This window comes from Homalodisca vitripennis, chromosome 5 (genome assembly GCF_021130785.1).
Source record: "Homalodisca vitripennis isolate AUS2020 chromosome 5, UT_GWSS_2.1, whole genome shotgun sequence".
Taxonomy (NCBI): Eukaryota; Metazoa; Arthropoda; class Insecta; order Hemiptera; family Cicadellidae; genus Homalodisca; species Homalodisca vitripennis.
In genome coordinates this window covers 9588556-9608175 of record NC_060211.1, presented here as the reverse complement: position 1 = coordinate 9608175, position 19620 = coordinate 9588556, and the positions used below count along the sequence as shown (strand labels likewise).

Below are 19620 nucleotides of genomic sequence, written 5' to 3'. Positions count from 1 at the left end.
ACTTTCTCTGCCTCACTCATAAATAGTCTAGTTAGTGACCTCAAATCCATCTACATTTTCTGCAAATTGAATATATTACTACATTTAATTATATTACTGAATAAAAATTCAGTAATAATAATCCCACTAGGATAAATATTAGGTCCACTTCTTTTTTCTTTGTTACATAAATCAGTTGCCTGTGGTGGTGGGAGGAAGCTCTGCTGTCTGTTTATATGCTGATGACACAAATGCGGTCATCAGCATATAAACAGCATGACACAAATCTCGGGTAAAATTGTCAAAAGTGTTGAGATATCCACTTTCATAGGTCTTTCAGTGATTAAAGACTTCTTGATAAGTAAAACCCTTTTGTTAAACTCAAGAAAATTAAATTTTATCTCTTTTTCAACAAAACAAGCTTGAAACAGGTTTCAACCCAACATTTTCATTGAAGAATAACAATTGTTGAATGCTTATAGCACAACATTTTTAGAATTGGTTATAGATCAAAACTTAAGTTGGTATGAACATGTGGACTATGTTTGAAATAAAATTTCCAGTGGTCTATATGCACTGAGCCGATTGGGTAAGATTTGCAGTATAAAATCTCTAAAATCAGTTTATTATGCTTTCATAAATTCTCACATTGTTTACGGTATAGCTATTTATGGAGTTACCACATTACACAATTTAGATTAAATTCTAGTTCAACAAAAGCAAGCTATTATAATTATAAAAAATGTTAAGAGAAGAAATTCATTTAAACAAATTTTTTAGGGAACTCCAAATATTTACTGTCTACAATCTTTACATATTTGAAACCATAAATTACGTTATACATTTCTGCAATCTTGCCTTAACAGAAAGAAAACATCAATATAATACACGGTTCAATGTATCTAATGATTCTCATCACTTGGAATTTTATAAAAAGAAAACCTCATACATGGGGAAAAAGTTTCTTAATCATTTACCGATTGAATTGAAAACTCACTGCAACACTAATAATTTCAAAACTAAACTTAAAGATTTTCTACTAAATAAACCTCTATATTCATTCCAAGAATCTTTTCAAGAAAGGAATAATTGATTGGATAATTGACATGACACTCAACAAACCAGTTATCAATGTACTAACTTGTTTCAGGGTGAGTACAACAGTATGCACGGTGGAAAAATGTCTCTACAAAATTTGCAGTTGTACTTGGAAAGCACTCGAGGAAAGGAGGTTTGTATAAATGAACTTCTTACTACATTATTTACAGTGTTACTTAACTATTGTCACATGTTTTAGAGAACTATCCCCTAAGTTGAGACAAAATAAAATACCTTTTTAAAAATATGTCTCAAATACTTACTTTAAATTTATCCATCTATACATCATAAAATTCCTAACTTCACATATGGTTTGAGTTACAATGTTGAAATTTGGCATAGCTTTGTGACTTTACTATCTCAAATTGATATTAAGTAAAAAAAATTACAAGTATATTTTACAAGCAGTTACCTGCGGCTTTTCACGCCATTCCGTAGGGTTTACATCTGTGTGAGCACTTCTGGTTTGAGTGAATTATATTTCTGACATCAATGTTGAGTTTTCCTTCTTGCCATGATCAAGAAAATATGTTTGAAAGTGTATATTTATGGCCATTGAAATTTACTCGGGTCTTAGTATCTTTTGTTCAATAGTTGGTTTTGCCTTGTTTCCCGAAATCATCTTGTTGTCAAGAAAATATATGTATATCACAGATCGGAAAAGCCTACTTCTGTCAAAAGTCAACTAAGATGTATTTTATAACAACCGTTTTTAAATTTATTGTGAAAGTTAGATAGTATCTTGTCTTTTATATCTAATACTTAATATTTGCTAAAAATGTATACTGAAAAGTATATGAACAATATTATTTACGTGTTTGTTTCTTTATAAACTGAAAAATGTTTTTAAATATTTTAGAACAGGAATTGGTACATTAAGTCAAAAGCACAGTCCAGCGAACTTCTATCTAGCAAAGTTCTAGCTGACTGCTTTAAAGGTCATGACTGAGGAACAGGTCATGGTCATAAATCACCAATCTGAGGTAGAGAACATCTCATGGCCACATTTGTGGACTGGAAATATGATAGAACACTCGTATGAATTTGATGCCGATCTCAAAGGGTTAAACAGATTTTAGTTTTGTGCACTAGGTTTATGTTAAGGAAATACGGAACTAAAAGATTCAAATACATCCAGGTAACTCAGCGAACTGATATACTCAAAGGTGTCAGCTATATAATGGCTATGATTTTATGTTAAGGTTATTATATCATCATTGATAACAGATATTTCCAGGTAACACGATTGTTTGACATCTCTTGACTGATAGTCCATTCTCTAAGGGCTGTCAGCTACATAATGGCCTATGCCAAAACACTTTTAAATGTTAAGGTTATTATATCATCATTGATAACAGAAATTTCCAGGTAACACGATTGTTTGACATCTCTTGACTGAAAAGTCCATTCTCTAAAGGCTGTCAGCTACATAATGGCCTAATGCCAAAACACTTTTTAAATGTTTAAAGTTATTATATCATCATTGATAACAGAATTTCCAGGTAACACGATTGTTTGACAACATCTCTTGGCTAAAAGTCCACTCTCTAAAGGCTGTCAGCTACATAATGGCTAATGACACACACTGTTTTAAATGTTTAAAGTTATGACATCATCATTGATAACAGTAATTTCCAGGTAACACAACGATTGTTTGACAACATCTCTTGGCTGATAGTCCACTCTCTAAAGGCTGTCAGCTACATAATGGCTAATGACAGACACTGTTTTAAATGTTTAAAGTTATGATATCATCATTGATAATACTAATTTCCAGGTAACACAATGATTGTTTGACAACATCTCTTGGCTGATAGTCCACTCTCTAAAGGCTGTCAGCTACATAATGGCTAATGACAGACACTGTTTTAAATGTTTATGGTTATGATATCATCATTGATAACAGTAATTTCCAGGTAACACAACGATTGTTTGACAACATCTCTTGGCTGATAGTCCACTCTCTAAAGGCTGTCAGCTACATAATGGCTAATGACAGACACTGTTTTAAATGTTTAAAGTTATGATATCATCATTCATAACAGTAATTTCCAGGTAACACAACGATTGTTTGACAACATCTCTTGGCTGATAGTCCACTCTCTAAAGGCTGTCAGCTACATAATGGCTAATGACAGACACTGTTTTAAATGTTTAAAGTTATGATATCATCATTCATAACAGTAATTTCCAGGTAACACAACGATTGTTTGACAACATCTCTTGGCTGATAGTCCACTCTCTAAAGGCTGTCAGCTACATAATGGCTAATGACAGACACTGTTTTAAATGTTTAAAGTTATGATATCATCATTCATAACAGTAATTTCCAGGTAACACAACGATTGTTTGACAACATCTCTTGGCTGATAGTCCACTCTCTAAAGGCTGTCAGCTACATAATGGCTAATGACAGACACTGTTTTAAATGTTTAAAGTTATGATATCATCATTCATAACAGTAATTTCCAGGTAACACAACGATTGTTTGACAACATCTCTTGGCTGATAGTCCACTCTCTAAAGGCTGTCAGCTACATAATGGCTAATGACAGACACTGTTTTGAATGTTATGGTTATGACATCATCATTGACAACACCCTGAAACCTTGGCTGGTAGAGGTAAGAATTATATTTTGTTACTGAAATCAATTAAGCATCAGAATAAGAAATCTTTATTTTGTGCTGTACATACATACAAAAATAATGTAAAGATATAAATTTTAATATAAAGTACATTCTAAAAAAGTAATAACACAAAATAATTAAAAATTTAATAGTCATGTAGTGAAAAACTCACTAAAGCATTACCCAATGTATGAGCGATTCAACAATTTTTTGTTATTATTCTTTTATGATCCACAAAGAGATTTATTATGAAATGTTGTACATGAATTTCATTTATAGTAATTTTTGTAATTTGAACTCGAGAACTCTTCTACAAGTAGTCACCCCTAAGCAAAAGATACGCTTTTAACCATTTCCCTATTGTTTTTTAATCAATATAGCTTGTTTTTTACTGTATATGGCAAATTATTAAAAGAATTCTGAAACCATGTGGACTGTTTTATAAAAAAAAACTGAAATTGTGTTGGGCTAAATTAAATTCTTTACAATTTCTAGTAATATAAGAATGAGCACTGCTCCAAAGAGATACGTTTTCACTACACAAACTATACACTCTAGGTTGTATACTTTGAACGTACATATCTTAGTCCTTCCAGTACTATTACATCATCTTGGTGGATGATGTTCAATCTAAGTACATATATGTCATAAATATGTGTTTGCTTTAAGATAAACGACCCTTATGGGAATTAACAACAAATTAACTTGTGTATATCTGACTTTTGTATGACATGACACGTGTGGCGTATTTCTTAGAGTAAAAAAATGTTGATATTAATGAAATGAACTTTTTTTAAGGGGGTTCTTTACGTGCCAGGGGCATTTCAATTGAGTATACTAAACTTCTTATGGGAAAGCGGTCCAAACCCACTATTGATCTCACCTTAATCGAACTTGTGATCTCTCAGTTATAGCCACACACAGCCTCACCCCTACACTTCAGTGAAGATCTGATGTGTATTTAACAAGCAAACTTGATATTACAATATCCGTGTATTGATGTAATTTGTTTTCACATAGTTAGAACTGGATAATACGACAGTAAACTGCTACTTGGGTTGTGAAATTGTTACAAATTCATAGCTGCTTGTCAGATAAAATATAAAGATGTGTTCTTGATTACTTTGACACATTAAAAAAAAGGAAAAACTTTTTAACAATGAACCAAAATTTTTAGTTTGGCTGTTTACGTTTACAAAATACATCGACAAACAGAAAAAATTTGTGGATTTTTACAATTTAACTAATGCATTTAACAGCATTTTGTATATTTAGGTGGTTGAGTCCAAGTTTTTAATTATAAGCATTTTGAATGTAATTGAACTGATGAATCCAAATATGCCAGCTGTCTCTCTCTCTCCATCCTGTTTATTACATTCTTATGCTTATTTCTTAAGTGGAAGGTTCTAGCAAATGTGAATCCAACTACCTGCTTTTGTCGACTTCTCTCAAAATTGTTATCAGGTCTAGTAATACATTTTAGTATGGTGATTAAATCAAATACACTACATACACAAATTAAGATTATACAATACATTTATACAATTAAATTCATACATAATATTGTTGAAATATGTGCCTACTGAGTATTTGCATTCCAGGTAAATGCTGCTCCGTCTCTAAGCTCTACAACTGTAAATGACAGAATTTTAAAGTACAAGTTGATAAACAATATACTAAATATTGTGCTGCCGCCAGATGGAATCCCAGAGTAAGTTACTGTTACTTAGTTTAAGTAAGAAAAGCTGTTTTGTCTTTGTTCAAATGCTTTTTAACCCTCCATCTGGCCATACAGTAAATGCTGTATGGGCAAGTCAATTTGCTAGTTTCTCCAAATTGTTATAAAATGTACATGCTTTATGCAATAGTACACTTATCATTATATACAAATATTTTTATTTCCCAAAATATGAAGAATTTGAATACTTAACTGAAAGAAAATATTAGCACTCTGTTTCCACTCAATCCTCATAATGAAATTCACAGCTTTTTCAAGGTGAAATTGCTTCATAAACAGTGTTACCAATTTGGTGTTGAGTGGAACAATTTTGAAATGCTGACGCAGAATGGTGAAATTATTTAAAACTTTTTTATATTTCACGAACGATGTCGACCCACCATGCATGAATGGGTCTAAAAAAATACTTATTCATTTTAGGTGTCCATTGGTCTATCCTGTTAACAATCCAATTTCATATAATTAGCATAAACCTAGTTCATAATAAATTTTTAACTTGTAAGTTTGTTGAAATAATATACCTGGCCTGCAAGTTCAAACCTGCAAGGACATGACACTGCACTTTTGTAAAATATGGATTTGTTGAGTAAAGAATCAAGAGGTTATGTCATTGTCATGCATTATGAGTTTGTGATAGACCGGACCTATGAGGAGTTATTTATGCCCTACAAAGGGAAGGAGCCGGGCTCAGTAACTGGACATTTTCTGTTTACAGTAGTGTTTGCGTCCAAGGCAGACTATAATGTGTTTCACAATCTTTTGTGTGACTGTTACATGCATCTGTATGTAGACTTTAGTGTAGCAAATTATTTAGTTTTACAAAGTTACAGATTCGCTCATTGATTGATCGTGTTGTATAGATACAACTCTGTTGCATTATTAAATCGTATATGTTGTATTTTTCACATTCTAATTTTAAATAAACAAGAAACTTATAATTAGTGTTTTGTACATTAATTGAAAATTGAGAATAAAAATACACTACTTCTGATCATGAGGATAAAATCTAATAAGAAAAGCATTGCGATTACACAAGTAATTAAGTTGTGTTCTTATTAATCTCTTGTTCATTCACACCATCCATTGAATTGAGCCAGAAATGTCATCTCCACCAACCTTTCCTTTCCCTCATTTATTTCAAAACTACATTATCGGCAAAAACAAGCAGAGCGCAGCACCAGCCAAACCTCACAGTTTCTCCCCAAGATTATATTAACATTTTTCACATTTCATTAGCCAGTAAAAAATATTTAAACAGAAATACATTTTAATTTTCTTATAAATTGAGATGAGAGTTAATTGAATTTTGAATAGATCAGTCTTCATTATTGATGTTTTTCTTTACTTGTATTAATGTAAAATGTATCCCAAGCATTTGAGTGTAATTTGTTAGTACCTTCTTTCAATAATCGTAAATTTTTATTAGATATGGTGTGTCCAGATTCAATACAGTGATTCGCAATAGCAGACTTTACATTTCTTCCATATTTTATAATTATGTGCAAAGTGTTCCTTGAATCATGTCTTGATGTTCCTTTTGTTTGGCCAATGTGCTATAATTTATAACAGTCATTACATTTAGTTTCATAAATTCTTGATTTGTTTTCAAATGAGTTTTTGTCCTGGGGATTTCTTAATATTTGTGATAATTTGTTGTTTGTTTTGTAAGTGACGAGATTTGTTTGTATCCTTTTGACAATTGATTAGAAATATTACTGTATATTGTACAGATGGATTCTTGTTTGTTATCTTGAAGGGGTAGTAATGTAGTTCTAGATTTTCTTTTGATTGATTTGTGAAGTATGTTGTCAATAAGCTGAGTAGTGTAACCGTTAAAAATAGCAATATCTTTTTTGTAGTTTAATTCTTTGTTGTAGTTGCCAATAAGGAGTGGTGTATTTAAAAGTCTATAAGTCATTGAATTAAAACTAGCTCTTTTTTGTTGAGGTGGGTGGCTAGATTTGTTGACAATAAATCTATTTATATGCGTCTGTTTCCTGTAAATGTCAACTTAAATTTTCAATTGGTTTCTGATTACTAAAACATCTACAAATGGTATACTATTGTTTTGGTGAACTTCGTATGTATATTTATTGGAAAGGTAAAATGAATTTTGGGTAGAGATAAAAGTCTTGTAGGTTTTCATTTTCACTAAATATTGCAGACATCATCAACACATTGTATCCACTTTCTTGGCAAATATTTTATTTTAGTTTTAAAGTAACTCATAAAAACATGAAAGAGAATTTCCCAATCGCTATACCATCATTTTGAGTGTAGTAAATTCTTTGAATATTACGTATTCCATTACGTTAAATATTTATTAAGTTAAACCAAAAATAAATTTGAATTACAATTACAGCACGAGATGGAACAAAATACCGACTCCCGACAAGTTGGGCAACTTTGAGCTGCTGATAGATGAAGAGTTGGCAGCACACGAGGAGCAGACTGCTGCCGGCCGTTACCGGGACACCAGGGGACCTACATCACGCTGGAAGTAGGAAACATCTCGGACCACACTACAGAGATTTCTTGGAATAATTAAAACAATAAAACTGTAATAAAAGTTTTTTTATTTTTCATAAATTAACATTACTGGGGTGGTGGTGCTCCAGCTCCTCTCCCTCGGCCATACCCTCCACGCTGCAACAATTATCCATATATGAGTGAACTGGTGGGAAAAAATTCATTTTCAATTAACTAGATAAGGTAGTGTGGAGAATTTAAATAAAAACCTGTATTCTGGACTAGATTCAGTAGCGATATTGGCTGGTTTATTTATTGTGAACAGCTCAGCTCACATTAGTTTAGTTTATAAAACCATATCATTGACATGTTCCCCATTATTTTGTAGCTTTGAATTCAATCAGCTATTTGTTGATAACGTTACATTATTTTATACTTATTTACATATATAACCTGACTAAAAATTGTCCATTTCTTTTCATGCAAAATACTTTTAAAAATTATATAAAATTAAAAATAACCTTTTTTATAAAAAAACTAACACTTTTGGAATAACAAAATGTTTTTGGAATAATTTGTTGCTCTAACGTTTAATTTAAATTTATGTTTCTGAAACATATTAATAACAAAATAAAGTTGAACAAACTTCTTTTATGAAAAAAATTACAATGGTTTAATCTTACAATTCTGCAAATGTTATTTGCTTCAATGGATTAGGATATCCAAAGGTAAATTGTGCATCCTCAATAATAATAATAATAATAATAATAATAATAATAATAATAATGTAATAGAAAAACTAATATATATATATAATATTTATTAGTTGTTATAAAATTTAAAACAAACCTTTGATTTGTGTAGTACTAAAATCTGTGTTACTGTATTAATTTTATCAAGTGATGTTCATCTTGTATGAGAAGAAAATATAAACATTTACTTGTCGAAAACTTTCAAAATAATGTTTAACTTACTCAGACCAAGTATAATTGTAGATTTTATATGTCACTGGTTCCAAATTTTAAATTTAATAAATTAGAACATTCTTAGAGGCAGTTTTTATAATTATAAAACAATTGTATCAACTTATTGGAATTTAGCGACAGTACATTTTTAAATCAATTAAAAAAAGAAATCCTAAAACAGTCAATAACATAACACGTAAAGAGAATTACTTACGAATTCCATCTCAGCAGTACCAGCCCCGACATCAGCCTTCTTGTCTCCACTGCCACCTGGAGCTCTCCTGTAGGCGTCTCTGTCCTCGGCACCACGAGCCCTAGCCTCTCCACCACGAGCGGCTGTTGGTCGTGGTCGAGCCGTCTCCGTACGTGATTGTCGCTTCAGTGTTGATGGTACAATCTACAATATCATTGTCATGTAGTTATATACGTGATTATATAATTCAATTGACCATAATTTACACGATCTTACTTGCTATAGTCTAAACAAATTAAAATACAGAAAATGTTATTCTTTAACCCGCGAGAACTTGCGCTACAAGAAGTTACGCAAGAACTCGTGTTGTTAGATCGAATCTAACATCATCCAACCAACTAAGAACGGCTTTTTCATGGTCTTCATTCATTGCAATAATTGTAAAGTCATAATAGAGCAATCTACGAAATATAACTCAAAAGCAAACAGAAAAACAAGAAAAATCACTCAACTGATGGATTTAAACTGGCAGTTACGCGATCACTCGCGCCGTTAGATCGCTCCTAACATTGGGCTGACGCGATCACTCGAGCTGTTAGGTTGAAACTAATAACCCGCGAGGAGCGTCCACCTCACCCACCATGACGCCCCACCCCAGCAACTTCTAATGTCTAAACATGATGCAATACGCAGCAGAAATACCCATAGAAGCATAAATTAAGGGTTCAGTGTTGTAAGATAACAAATAAAAAAAATGTTATATAACATAAAAATTATGTTAGATTCAATCTAATAGCGTGAGTGCTCCCGGGTTAAGCAGCAAAACCTTTTATGGGATTGTGTGAAATGGTTTTTATGAGTGTAAGTATTATTTGTCACTACAATTCTATGACAAGTCAAATAAAAACATCCCCAAGAACATGCTTCAGATTATTTAAGTCCATCAAGGCATTTCGGAGTTGGATCTGTAATTATTCATCATATGCATGTCTCTATCCAGATTAATTTGAAACAATAGGTATTAGGACCTTAAACAAATAATTAAAATAATCATATTCAGTTTTATTAATCCAGCTGTATGGATAAATTTGCCTGTTGAAATATCGACAAACTGTTTCAAGCAGAAAAGTTAATTCTTTATCTTTTCAATTAATGATTTACCAATCCAGTAGTCAATATAAACCACATGTTCAACAATGTAGATGATGAATTTAGTTTATGTCTAAGTAAAATTGATATTACGATGGCTGACATAATGAGATTAAGCACAATTATTATTACAGTTGACACAACATAAACTGTTATAAAAAAGGGGTGCGTGCAATCATGAAAATCCATAATTTTATATTGTTCCCAATAGACATTATACCGATAGAGCATCTAATTATTTAAATTGTGTCAAATTTTATATAGAAGAGGGTACACATTTATAAAGAAATGTGAATTTAGTGTTTCAATCACAAAATACGGAAAAAAAATATTTTAGCCATCCTGAATAAACGTCTTCCAAAGTACAAAATAATATAAAATATACGAATTTTGACTAAAATACTGTACGAGGGGGTACCCAAAAAAAACCGGAATTATTTTATAAAAATTATATATTATCAAATTTTTTACAATACGACCTTATCTCCTTCAAAATAATCTCCATTACAACTAATACACTTGTCCCAACGGTATTTCCATTGATCAAAACATTTTTTGTAGTCATCTTTAGAAATGGCTGCAAGCTCGAGCTTCGTTTTTTTCTTAACCTCTTCAACGCTGTCAAATCGTTGACCTTTCAAGCCTCTTTTCATGTGTGGAAATAAAAAAAAGTCGCATGGAGTGAGGTCAGACGAGTAAGGTGCGTGGGGCAGCGGAAACCATGCCGTTTTTGGCTAAAAACTGCCTAACTGAAATGGCTGTGTGTGCCGGTGCGTTGTCGTGGTGGAAGAACCAGTCTCCAGTCTGCCACAAATCGGGTCTTTTCTGGCGAACTTTTCGCTGAACCGAGCTCCAAGTTAACCCACTACTCTCTGATAGTTCCTCAATTGTCTGTCGACGGTCGGTGAGCACAAGTTCACGAATTTTCTCAACATTTTCGTCCGTTCGAGAGGTTGATGGACGTCCAGAACGAGGTTTGTCTTCAATCGACATGTCGCCATTTTTAAATCGAGCGAACCACTAGTAGACCTGAGTTTTCCCCATAGCATCATCTTTGTAAGCTGTATTCAACATTAAAATAGTTTCTGCAGCATTTTTTACCAAGTAAAAAACAAAATTTCACAGCTGCACGTTGTTCACTTAAACTTGCCATGACAAAAAACGAAACAAGAACAAAACAGGGTTAGCGAAAACAGTCACTACGAACGAACAGAATGCACTAGGACAACGGAACTGGGGTCACTGAGCTCGCAATGGGTTGCGCGACACATGCCTAGCGGCAGGAATGTGTACTACAAGCTGCTGGCTGCCAGCAATACAATTCCGGTTTTTTTTTGGGTACCCCCTCGTATATCAAATTATGATAGTCTAATAGACTGCATGATGGAAATTGTAGAATGGGCTGTCCTATATTCCCAACTAAAAAAAAGGGAACAAAGAAGATGAGTTAGGGCTGTAAAAAGGTGAAGAACCAAAATATAAATTATAGTAGGGAATCAAGAATTACTTTTGTGTAACCGAGTTCTATTGGACATTTGGGGTCAGGCAGGAGAGATGTGGGCTTTGCTTCCTTTCAAGACAACCTGGTTTATTATTTACAAACAATAATGAATGACCTTGGCGAAACTGTGACAGCAGTGCTGTTCGAGTCAGCTGTTTAAATACTCTACATTACTGAAAGTTGAATTTTTTGTATATATTACTCAAATACATTTGTATTCATACCCGTTTGAACTATCTATTATATATATATATATATATATATATATATATATATATATATATATATATAAAATATATATATAAAAATCAAATATACAGTGCATTAGTTTACTTTCAATTAGAATGAAATTTGTTATATCATAAATTTTTAAAAACAGTTCTAACCCAATATTCAACATTTTCCCAATAACATATTGAAATATACGGAATACACGGTTTTAACAATATCCGGCCTACCCTGTCACCACAATAAGTCAGATATATGAAAGGTTTTACTGGATTCTCAATCATGCATCAGAAAAATATTTTTCTTCACAGAAGTGATCAGCGTTGGATCTGTTATATTATTCATCACTTGCATGCTTTCCATAAAATAGAAGTGAATCCACAACATTTCATATATCTTTAACATCACAATGTTGTATCAACAAACATACATGCTTGTACAAATCTAAATCGAACAAGTTTACCTTAATTTTCCTAACCTTACTTTCCTTAACTCAAATTTCCTGGACCCGGATGTCTCTTGTATTTTAAATAAAATATTGTTATGAGAGTTTTTACAGTTTGCTTAAATATAATCTGATAATGCATTATAATTAGAAAAACTAGATAACAGTTTTACATTGTTTACTGTGTGTAAAATAAAAACAAGATAGTTTTCTAAAAACCAAATAAATATAAATATATTATATTATGTTGCTGCTTATTTTGAACTTAATGACATGTTGAGTAGGATTGTAACTGGAGACACAGAATCTACTGTAAAGAGTAAGGCCAAGCAGACTACACAAGAGCAAAAACATGGAGTCTGTATTTTGTTGGTGAACTTTATAAGGAACCATCATAATGTGAAACACTAAGAACGTAGAGCAACAGGTGTGTTGAACAATGTTCAAACAGAAAACGTGGGATGCTTATGAAGGATGATTGACGATGCAAGGCACCAGCAGCTCAGACACAAACTTTGTGGATTCTTTTAGCTGGAGAGTTTTAGACCACTCACTCTATAGCCCTGAGTGATTTTGATCTTTTCCGCTATCTCAAACCATAGTGGAACCTCTACAACGGTGACAAAGAAGTAAAAACGACCGTGAACTCTTGGTTTTCAGAGCGAACAAGTTTCTATGAACAAGGTATTCTAAATTTTATTTCAAGTGTTTGAACAAACTTGGCAGCTATGTTAAAAAAATAGAGAACAGGACAAGAATTTAAAAATAAATTAAGTAAAAAAGTGCTTTTTTAAAACTTTTAGTTCTTACTTAAAAATTACCATATTGTAGTTTTATTAATATATCTGTCATATATATATTGTTTACCTATTTCATAAATATAATTTAAATATAAGTACTACTTACTTCAGGAGGCAAGTGCAGGTAATCTCGGAGATACCTAATTCCTTCGTTTGTTAGGTACCAGTAGAAGTGGCGCCAAGCAAACTGCTCATTGACATATCCTCGAGATTTCAAGCTCTGAAAATGATGTTTTTCGTTAATTCAATAGTTTAGAGGTGTACTTCTAGATGTGGCATTAACTGGAAATAAGAACAAACTACTAAATTTGAAAGTTCACTTTAATTTGAGTAAAAAAAATAAAAAATAAAATAAAGTATTAAGTAATCCTCTTGAATAATCAACATTGTACTTTTTATACTAATTGCAAGAATCAGTGTATGTTCATTCATTTGAAATCTAATGCAGTAAGCATTAAGAGGTTAGCAAAATGAGGTTTACATTTTTTCAGTTGAATGTACTAATACATTGGAAAAGCTACAGGTTGACTATGGCAGACACCTTAGGCCGGTGGTGATTTATGATCAACCAAAGAAAAAAGAACAGTGATATTTAGTATAAGGTAATGCTTATATTAGTACTTTTAGAAAACAATATTATACTACATAATAGAAACGATCAAAATTAAGTTTTTTTTTTTTATAAAACAAGTATGTTACACTGAAAAGTATAAACATTTTTTTAAACTCTAAAATGTAAGTATCCACATACAACATACAAATAAGTATGTAAGTGTAAATAAATAATAAATAAATATATGTTTATTGCCATCTTACAAAAATGCATCAGCAAAGTCAAATGTACACCTAAGTGGTATAGTCTGGAGGCAATAAGTAAGTATGTGTGTGATTGTACCTTAACAATCATTAGATACTATAATCTTAAAGAACAAACCTTACCTGCATAGCCTTTATTACTTGAAGATTTGGGATGGCTTCTAATTCAGGGTGTTTTGGTGCATGGAAGTCTTTTTTGGCAACCATGACACCTTCTTTGAAAAGATGTTCATAGATTGCAACACGGTTTTTCTGAGGCATCAACATCCTACAACAAAATTAAAATGTTAATATATTTTAAATATTTTACTTTGACGATCTTTCATTTGTTATAATTCTGAACAGCTTTAACCAAAAATAACAATTACTTTTGATATCTTACACATGATATGTTTGAACCCTTTTTTTCTTCTTTCCCTTCCTTATGTTTTTTATCTTAGTATGTACTAATACCTCCCCCACCTGACACAGAATAGATTCCAATCCTCTTAGAATTGTTCTCCTCCACAACATTCTCTTAGAATTTGTTAATGAGGAATACAGAAGAAGACAAGAGTATGTGGAAATTACACAAACCTGTGTCGGTAAGCACTACAATATTGAAGTTGGGTACATGACTATAGTTGATGGAAAAACCAATGAACAGTTATTTAAAATCGACAACTCAAGTCTTATTGTTGCATTTACAGAATATGTGTCTGCAACTATAAGAAATAAAAGAAAAGTATAAGAAATATTTCCGTCTCCGGAAATAAAAGAATCAGAAAATCAAATATTTTATTATAGAAAAGTTATTGTTGAAAAGTTAATTTGAATGAAATCTTTTTAAATTTAAGAAGAATCCTTTTAGGAACAACTGTAGGCTTAGTGAGACTTTATTAAATTATATTATTATATACGTATTGTTTGTATACTTTAGTTTTGTAATTAAAAATATAACATTTATTATACCTTTATCATGGGTTTTATTTATATTATACTCTGTGTCCCATCTGTAATGCGTACTTTGTTGTACAAATCTTTTCCTTATAAAGCTGCCATAGTTCAAATTGACACCATTACGTTAACAATGAAGTAGAAGTACAAGTTACCTAACACATATTATTTGAATTTAAACACCAATATATTCCACAAAAAATTTTACATGGAGTAGAAGTTCTGTTTCCTATATTTCTATTCTCTTTTTAGTCCCATCCGTAACAAACAGATATTTAACCCTTTGAGTACCAAGGGCCGATAACATTGGCTTTTAGAATATTTCTTATTGTTACTAAATGTTAACATATGACATTGTACTTATTCTCATGTAATAAATAATAAATCAAATATGAGAGACAACTTTTATATGAGTGCAGATTTTCAGTATTTTGCACTAATGTACAAGAGAAGTCATACACAGTATTACAGATATCTACTTTTTTTTTTAAACTTGATAAAATATACTTGTTCCTACTTCCATAGGGAACAATGAAATAGTTGCAATTAAAAATGGTTTAAATAAAGTTTTAATTTAAAAATTCCAACAGATTTTATCTACTAAATAAATATTACAAGTCATATCTTACTTTTCCCCCCAACACAATAAAACAAAAATCATCACATTGTTTATGTTTGAACTAACCAACTCCAGGGGCATTGGCGTTTCTGGATACATGGATCTTTCAGGAGAGATGGACAGGTGAAGTTTATAGGAGAGATATTTGGTGAAGTTTGTTCAATGATGTATTTTTCTTCTAATTCGGTATTGTTTGCCATTGTGTATCTTGTTAGTAATTGATGATGGTTACATTTTAAACATATTTAAAGATAAAGACATAGTTCTCCCTGTTCAGGTATTAAAATAAAATTGCAGAATGTTTCTTTTGTGACGTTGAATGTTCCAAAACGAGAATATTCCTACTTTGCATATTACGATTAGGTGAGCCTTTAATAATCTGTTACAGATAGATCTTGTCTTAAATTTGGTAAATGTGAAATGATGGTTGGAGTGACCAAATACAAATTTCCCGTTATTAACCCGTTCCATTATCATCTGGAACAAAACAATATAAGGTTTGAAGGAGTGGAAATTACAAATAACAAAGTTATGTTTTCTTGCACAGAGTAATATTTCCTTGTTCTATACCTGCACTGGGCAACATGTGGCTTTTGTCATTCAATTAAGTATTGAATGATACACCAAGTAAGTGTACATGGAAATTCTAATAGTCTAAACAATCATTACGTCCTTAAAGGGGCTTTTCATTTGAGGACTTCTTTGGATGCAAATGTAGATCCTTTCTATACCAGATTTTATCGGTGGAGGTTCAGATTCAGAAAACAAACTGTCAGATAAGGATGATACCTCATCAAAACACACTTATAAATGACAATCTGGAAATTGTGAATTCCCTAGTTGTTTATAACAAATGTCAACCTAAAATGAAGATTACAAACTTCAGAGAATAGATTGTTCTGGCATTTCTTAACTCTTCAGATGATGAGTTAAACCAAGCAGTTACACTCCACAAAACACACTTTACTGGTAATTGAAGGTCCCAAAAAATCATGCCATTGATACAGTAATGTGCTATATGTACAACAAAAATTTGACAAGGACACACGAATGTGCTCATGCTCAGAAAATTGAAAAAAAAAAAAATTAAAAATAACATCCGAGCGTGGTCAATCTAATGTTATTCTCTTTTTAGGCTACTTTGTAAATGTACCATGGTAAAAATGAGGACCGTGGCTCTCATGGTTTGTGTGTAGATTAAAAAGTTATGCTAGATTTTAGGTGGCAAATTTTAGTCCCTTGGCAGTAATCGTGTAATAACTGTATTTAACCCAATAAGCACCTAACATCATCAAATTAGGGGACTAGGAGTGGTACTTTGGGATTATACCGACCACACCCAGACATGAATCGTTATTTCACATTTCGTTTCTACTGATTACTAGATTAGCGTAGAACAATATTTCGTCAATATAAAACAGGAATTGTCTTATCGCAAACACCTCCCCATCCTCAGACAGAGGTCAAAGTCGAGCGTCTAGTAGATAACGTGATTGCAGAGTCTCGCCGCCCGTTCAGCTGGTGCATCGCTTTGTTGTACTTCCGTGTTTTACCTCTACATTTCTCCAAACACAAAAATTCAACAAAAACAAACATTTACCAAACTAAACTTTTTATTAAAAAAACACTCAAAACTTGTTTTTATTCTTGATCACATTCCGCCACCCAAAATGCGAGTGCCTCCGGCCATCAGCGCGGGCTTCGGCAGCACCTTTGGTGCTGCCCCGCGCTGATGTCGACGAAAGAAAAACATCCCTCGAGATAGTACCTATCAGTAAAATATCAAATTCTAGAGGGGCTAATCAGAAATATAAATTGAATTGTAATGGAAAGGCAATGATGTACCGTGCAAATCACGTGATGCCGCGCGGGCCTGCCGTAATCAGGATTCTCGAGAAAGATAAGATAACAGCGACAACAATACCGATCACAATACCTGGAAATGCTTGTAAGTTTGTAATTTTGTAATTGAAGAGTTGTTTTTTCGTTCTATCATGTTTGTTTCTATAAATTTCTATTTTTGTGTCCTTCATACTGGTGTGGTCGGTATAATCCCAAAGTACCCTAGGAGTAAATTAGTGGCTGCAGTATAATAAGCAACCAGCACTCGGATTATCAATATTTATGAGTAACGAATCCTTGATATAACTACCTAAACCAAATTATGTTATTTCAAATTACAGTATACAACTGTTTTTACACCTTTTAGTAATAATAATTTTATGATAAAAAACTGCCTGGCTGTATGTATTTATAAAATGTAACAAAAACAGTGTAACATTAATTTACTCTTTACTATTATGTAGGATAAACATGTCTGACACCTTGTAACACAAATAAAAAATGTACATGGGAGCCATTAAAAATGGGCAGTGTTAATTAGTGTAATCCGTGGTAACCTATTAGCTGTATTTCGGTAACAGGTGTGCTAAATGGTTTGGTGTTCTCGTAACGACTTTGTGGTATTAGGTTACTCCAGAAACAACCGAGGTGATTTCGTGCAAGCAATACGATGAGAAATGGAAATATTACACTATGAGAAGTTATTTTGCAATTTTAGTAGTACCAAAATTAAAGGTAAACTTAACAAGCACTCATGTAATCTAAGCTTGAATTTGGGTACTATATCAAGGAATGTTTCCCTTTATTCGCCAGAAGTGCAGGGTGGAGCCGAAGGCGCCACTGAAGCCCGCACTGATGACCAGGGGTATTTATAACTTCTCAGACGTAAGATCACCCTGCACTTCTAGTGAATAAAGAGAAACATCCCTCAAGATAGTACCTAAATTCAAGTTTTAATCATGTGAGCGCTCATACACATGTACATTTAAGTAGTCTCAGTTTACTTGCAACTTAATAACGTCATTTCAGTAATAGCAAGATGTTAATACCGAGATTGAATCAGCCGCTGGTAACATGTTACCACAGCAATAGGTTACATGAACGTTATAGACAAATAAAAGTACTTCCCGTATCTAGCAGCGGTTACTCAAAATACCATACTCATGATTTAACTAAGTTTGAATTAATTTGGAACAATTATGTCAAACTGAATTACATTAGACTATAGACTTTTAAGATTGTATTATAGTGAATCCATATTTTTACATGTAAAAGAAGTATACACATTTTAGATTGTAGAACAACTTTTTATTTAAACCAAATTTCAGCAGCATAGCCTAGTACTTACAGTGTGATTTACAGGGTAATGTCTGACAGCATTTAAATTGTTCTTATCAATATTTGATTCAATTTCAGTGTTGGGCACTTATCATATTGAAGTAAAATTGATTTCCCGATAGGGGATGGGCCTAACAGAAAAAAATACGCTCATGAAAACCCACCTAACATTAGTACCTATCTGTCGAATCTACCACAGCGCAAAGTAGCCTTCCTGAGAGTGTTGTTCAACTACAGTATTGAAGGTAAACTCTTAAAATATTCACCTAACTGTCTGACACCCTGAGGTTGATCAACAAACTCACTGACTTGCCAACCTTAAGGCTGAACAGCCTAGTAAAGCTAGCCACAATTTATTTTCTGCCATTAATTGCTTATTTCATGTTCCTAATATAGCACTCAACTCACAGTAAAGTTTCCTTTCTACATGTACTCCAGTATAGGAGTTCTGAACAATTTTTAGAAAAACTTGATGTCCATAACATATATAAACACATAAATCTTGTTATGTTTAGCAATACGTTTATAAAAGTTTAAACCTACATTGATTTTGACTCACTGAATTGAAGTGATATATATTTTTCGGTTTAGTCGTTTACTTACGTAGGTTATGTTTTAGAACAACCAAACCAAATACAACATAAACTATGACATATTGAACAAAACGATAAATTTACACATGCAGAAAGTTAACGTAAAACGATAATGCAATATACCTAATGGATTAGAGTGATATTTTCAGATAAATAATAAATACGCTTACCTAGAAACTTATGGTAGGCACGCCAACCGGAAAAGAAAGCTAAAGCTCTTGCATCAAAAAAGTAAATCTACGAACAGGAACAGTCATGGATAATTTGATCACGTTGTAGACAA

The 19620-nt window shown here is 32.3% G+C and overlaps 2 protein-coding genes across 2 annotated transcripts in view; one reads left to right on the top strand and one right to left on the bottom strand.

Moving 5' to 3' along the window:
• Nucleotides 1–8007, top strand: part of LOC124361781 (polyglutamylase complex subunit TTLL1) — a 16821-nt gene extending 8814 nt beyond the window's left edge. Inside the window, exons 9-12 of the mRNA XM_046815753.1 lie at nt 1130–1210; nt 3550–3699; nt 5307–5416; nt 7806–8007. Coding sequence (XP_046671709.1) covers nt 1130–1210; nt 3550–3699; nt 5307–5416; nt 7806–7947 — 483 coding nt within the window. The 3' untranslated portion in view covers nt 7948–8007. The remainder of the gene's footprint in view (nt 1–1129; nt 1211–3549; nt 3700–5306; nt 5417–7805) is intronic.
• On the bottom strand, nt 8003–19620 carry LOC124361782 (40S ribosomal protein S10-like). The gene is made up of 5 exons (XM_046815754.1): nt 19508–19620; nt 14133–14277; nt 13300–13413; nt 9092–9274; nt 8003–8089 (listed from the first exon to the last, which is right to left on the bottom strand). The coding sequence occupies exons 2-5, from the start codon at nt 14274–14276 to the stop codon at nt 8039–8041; spliced, it is 492 nt and encodes a 163-aa protein (XP_046671710.1). The 5' UTR covers nt 14277; nt 19508–19620; the 3' UTR covers nt 8003–8038.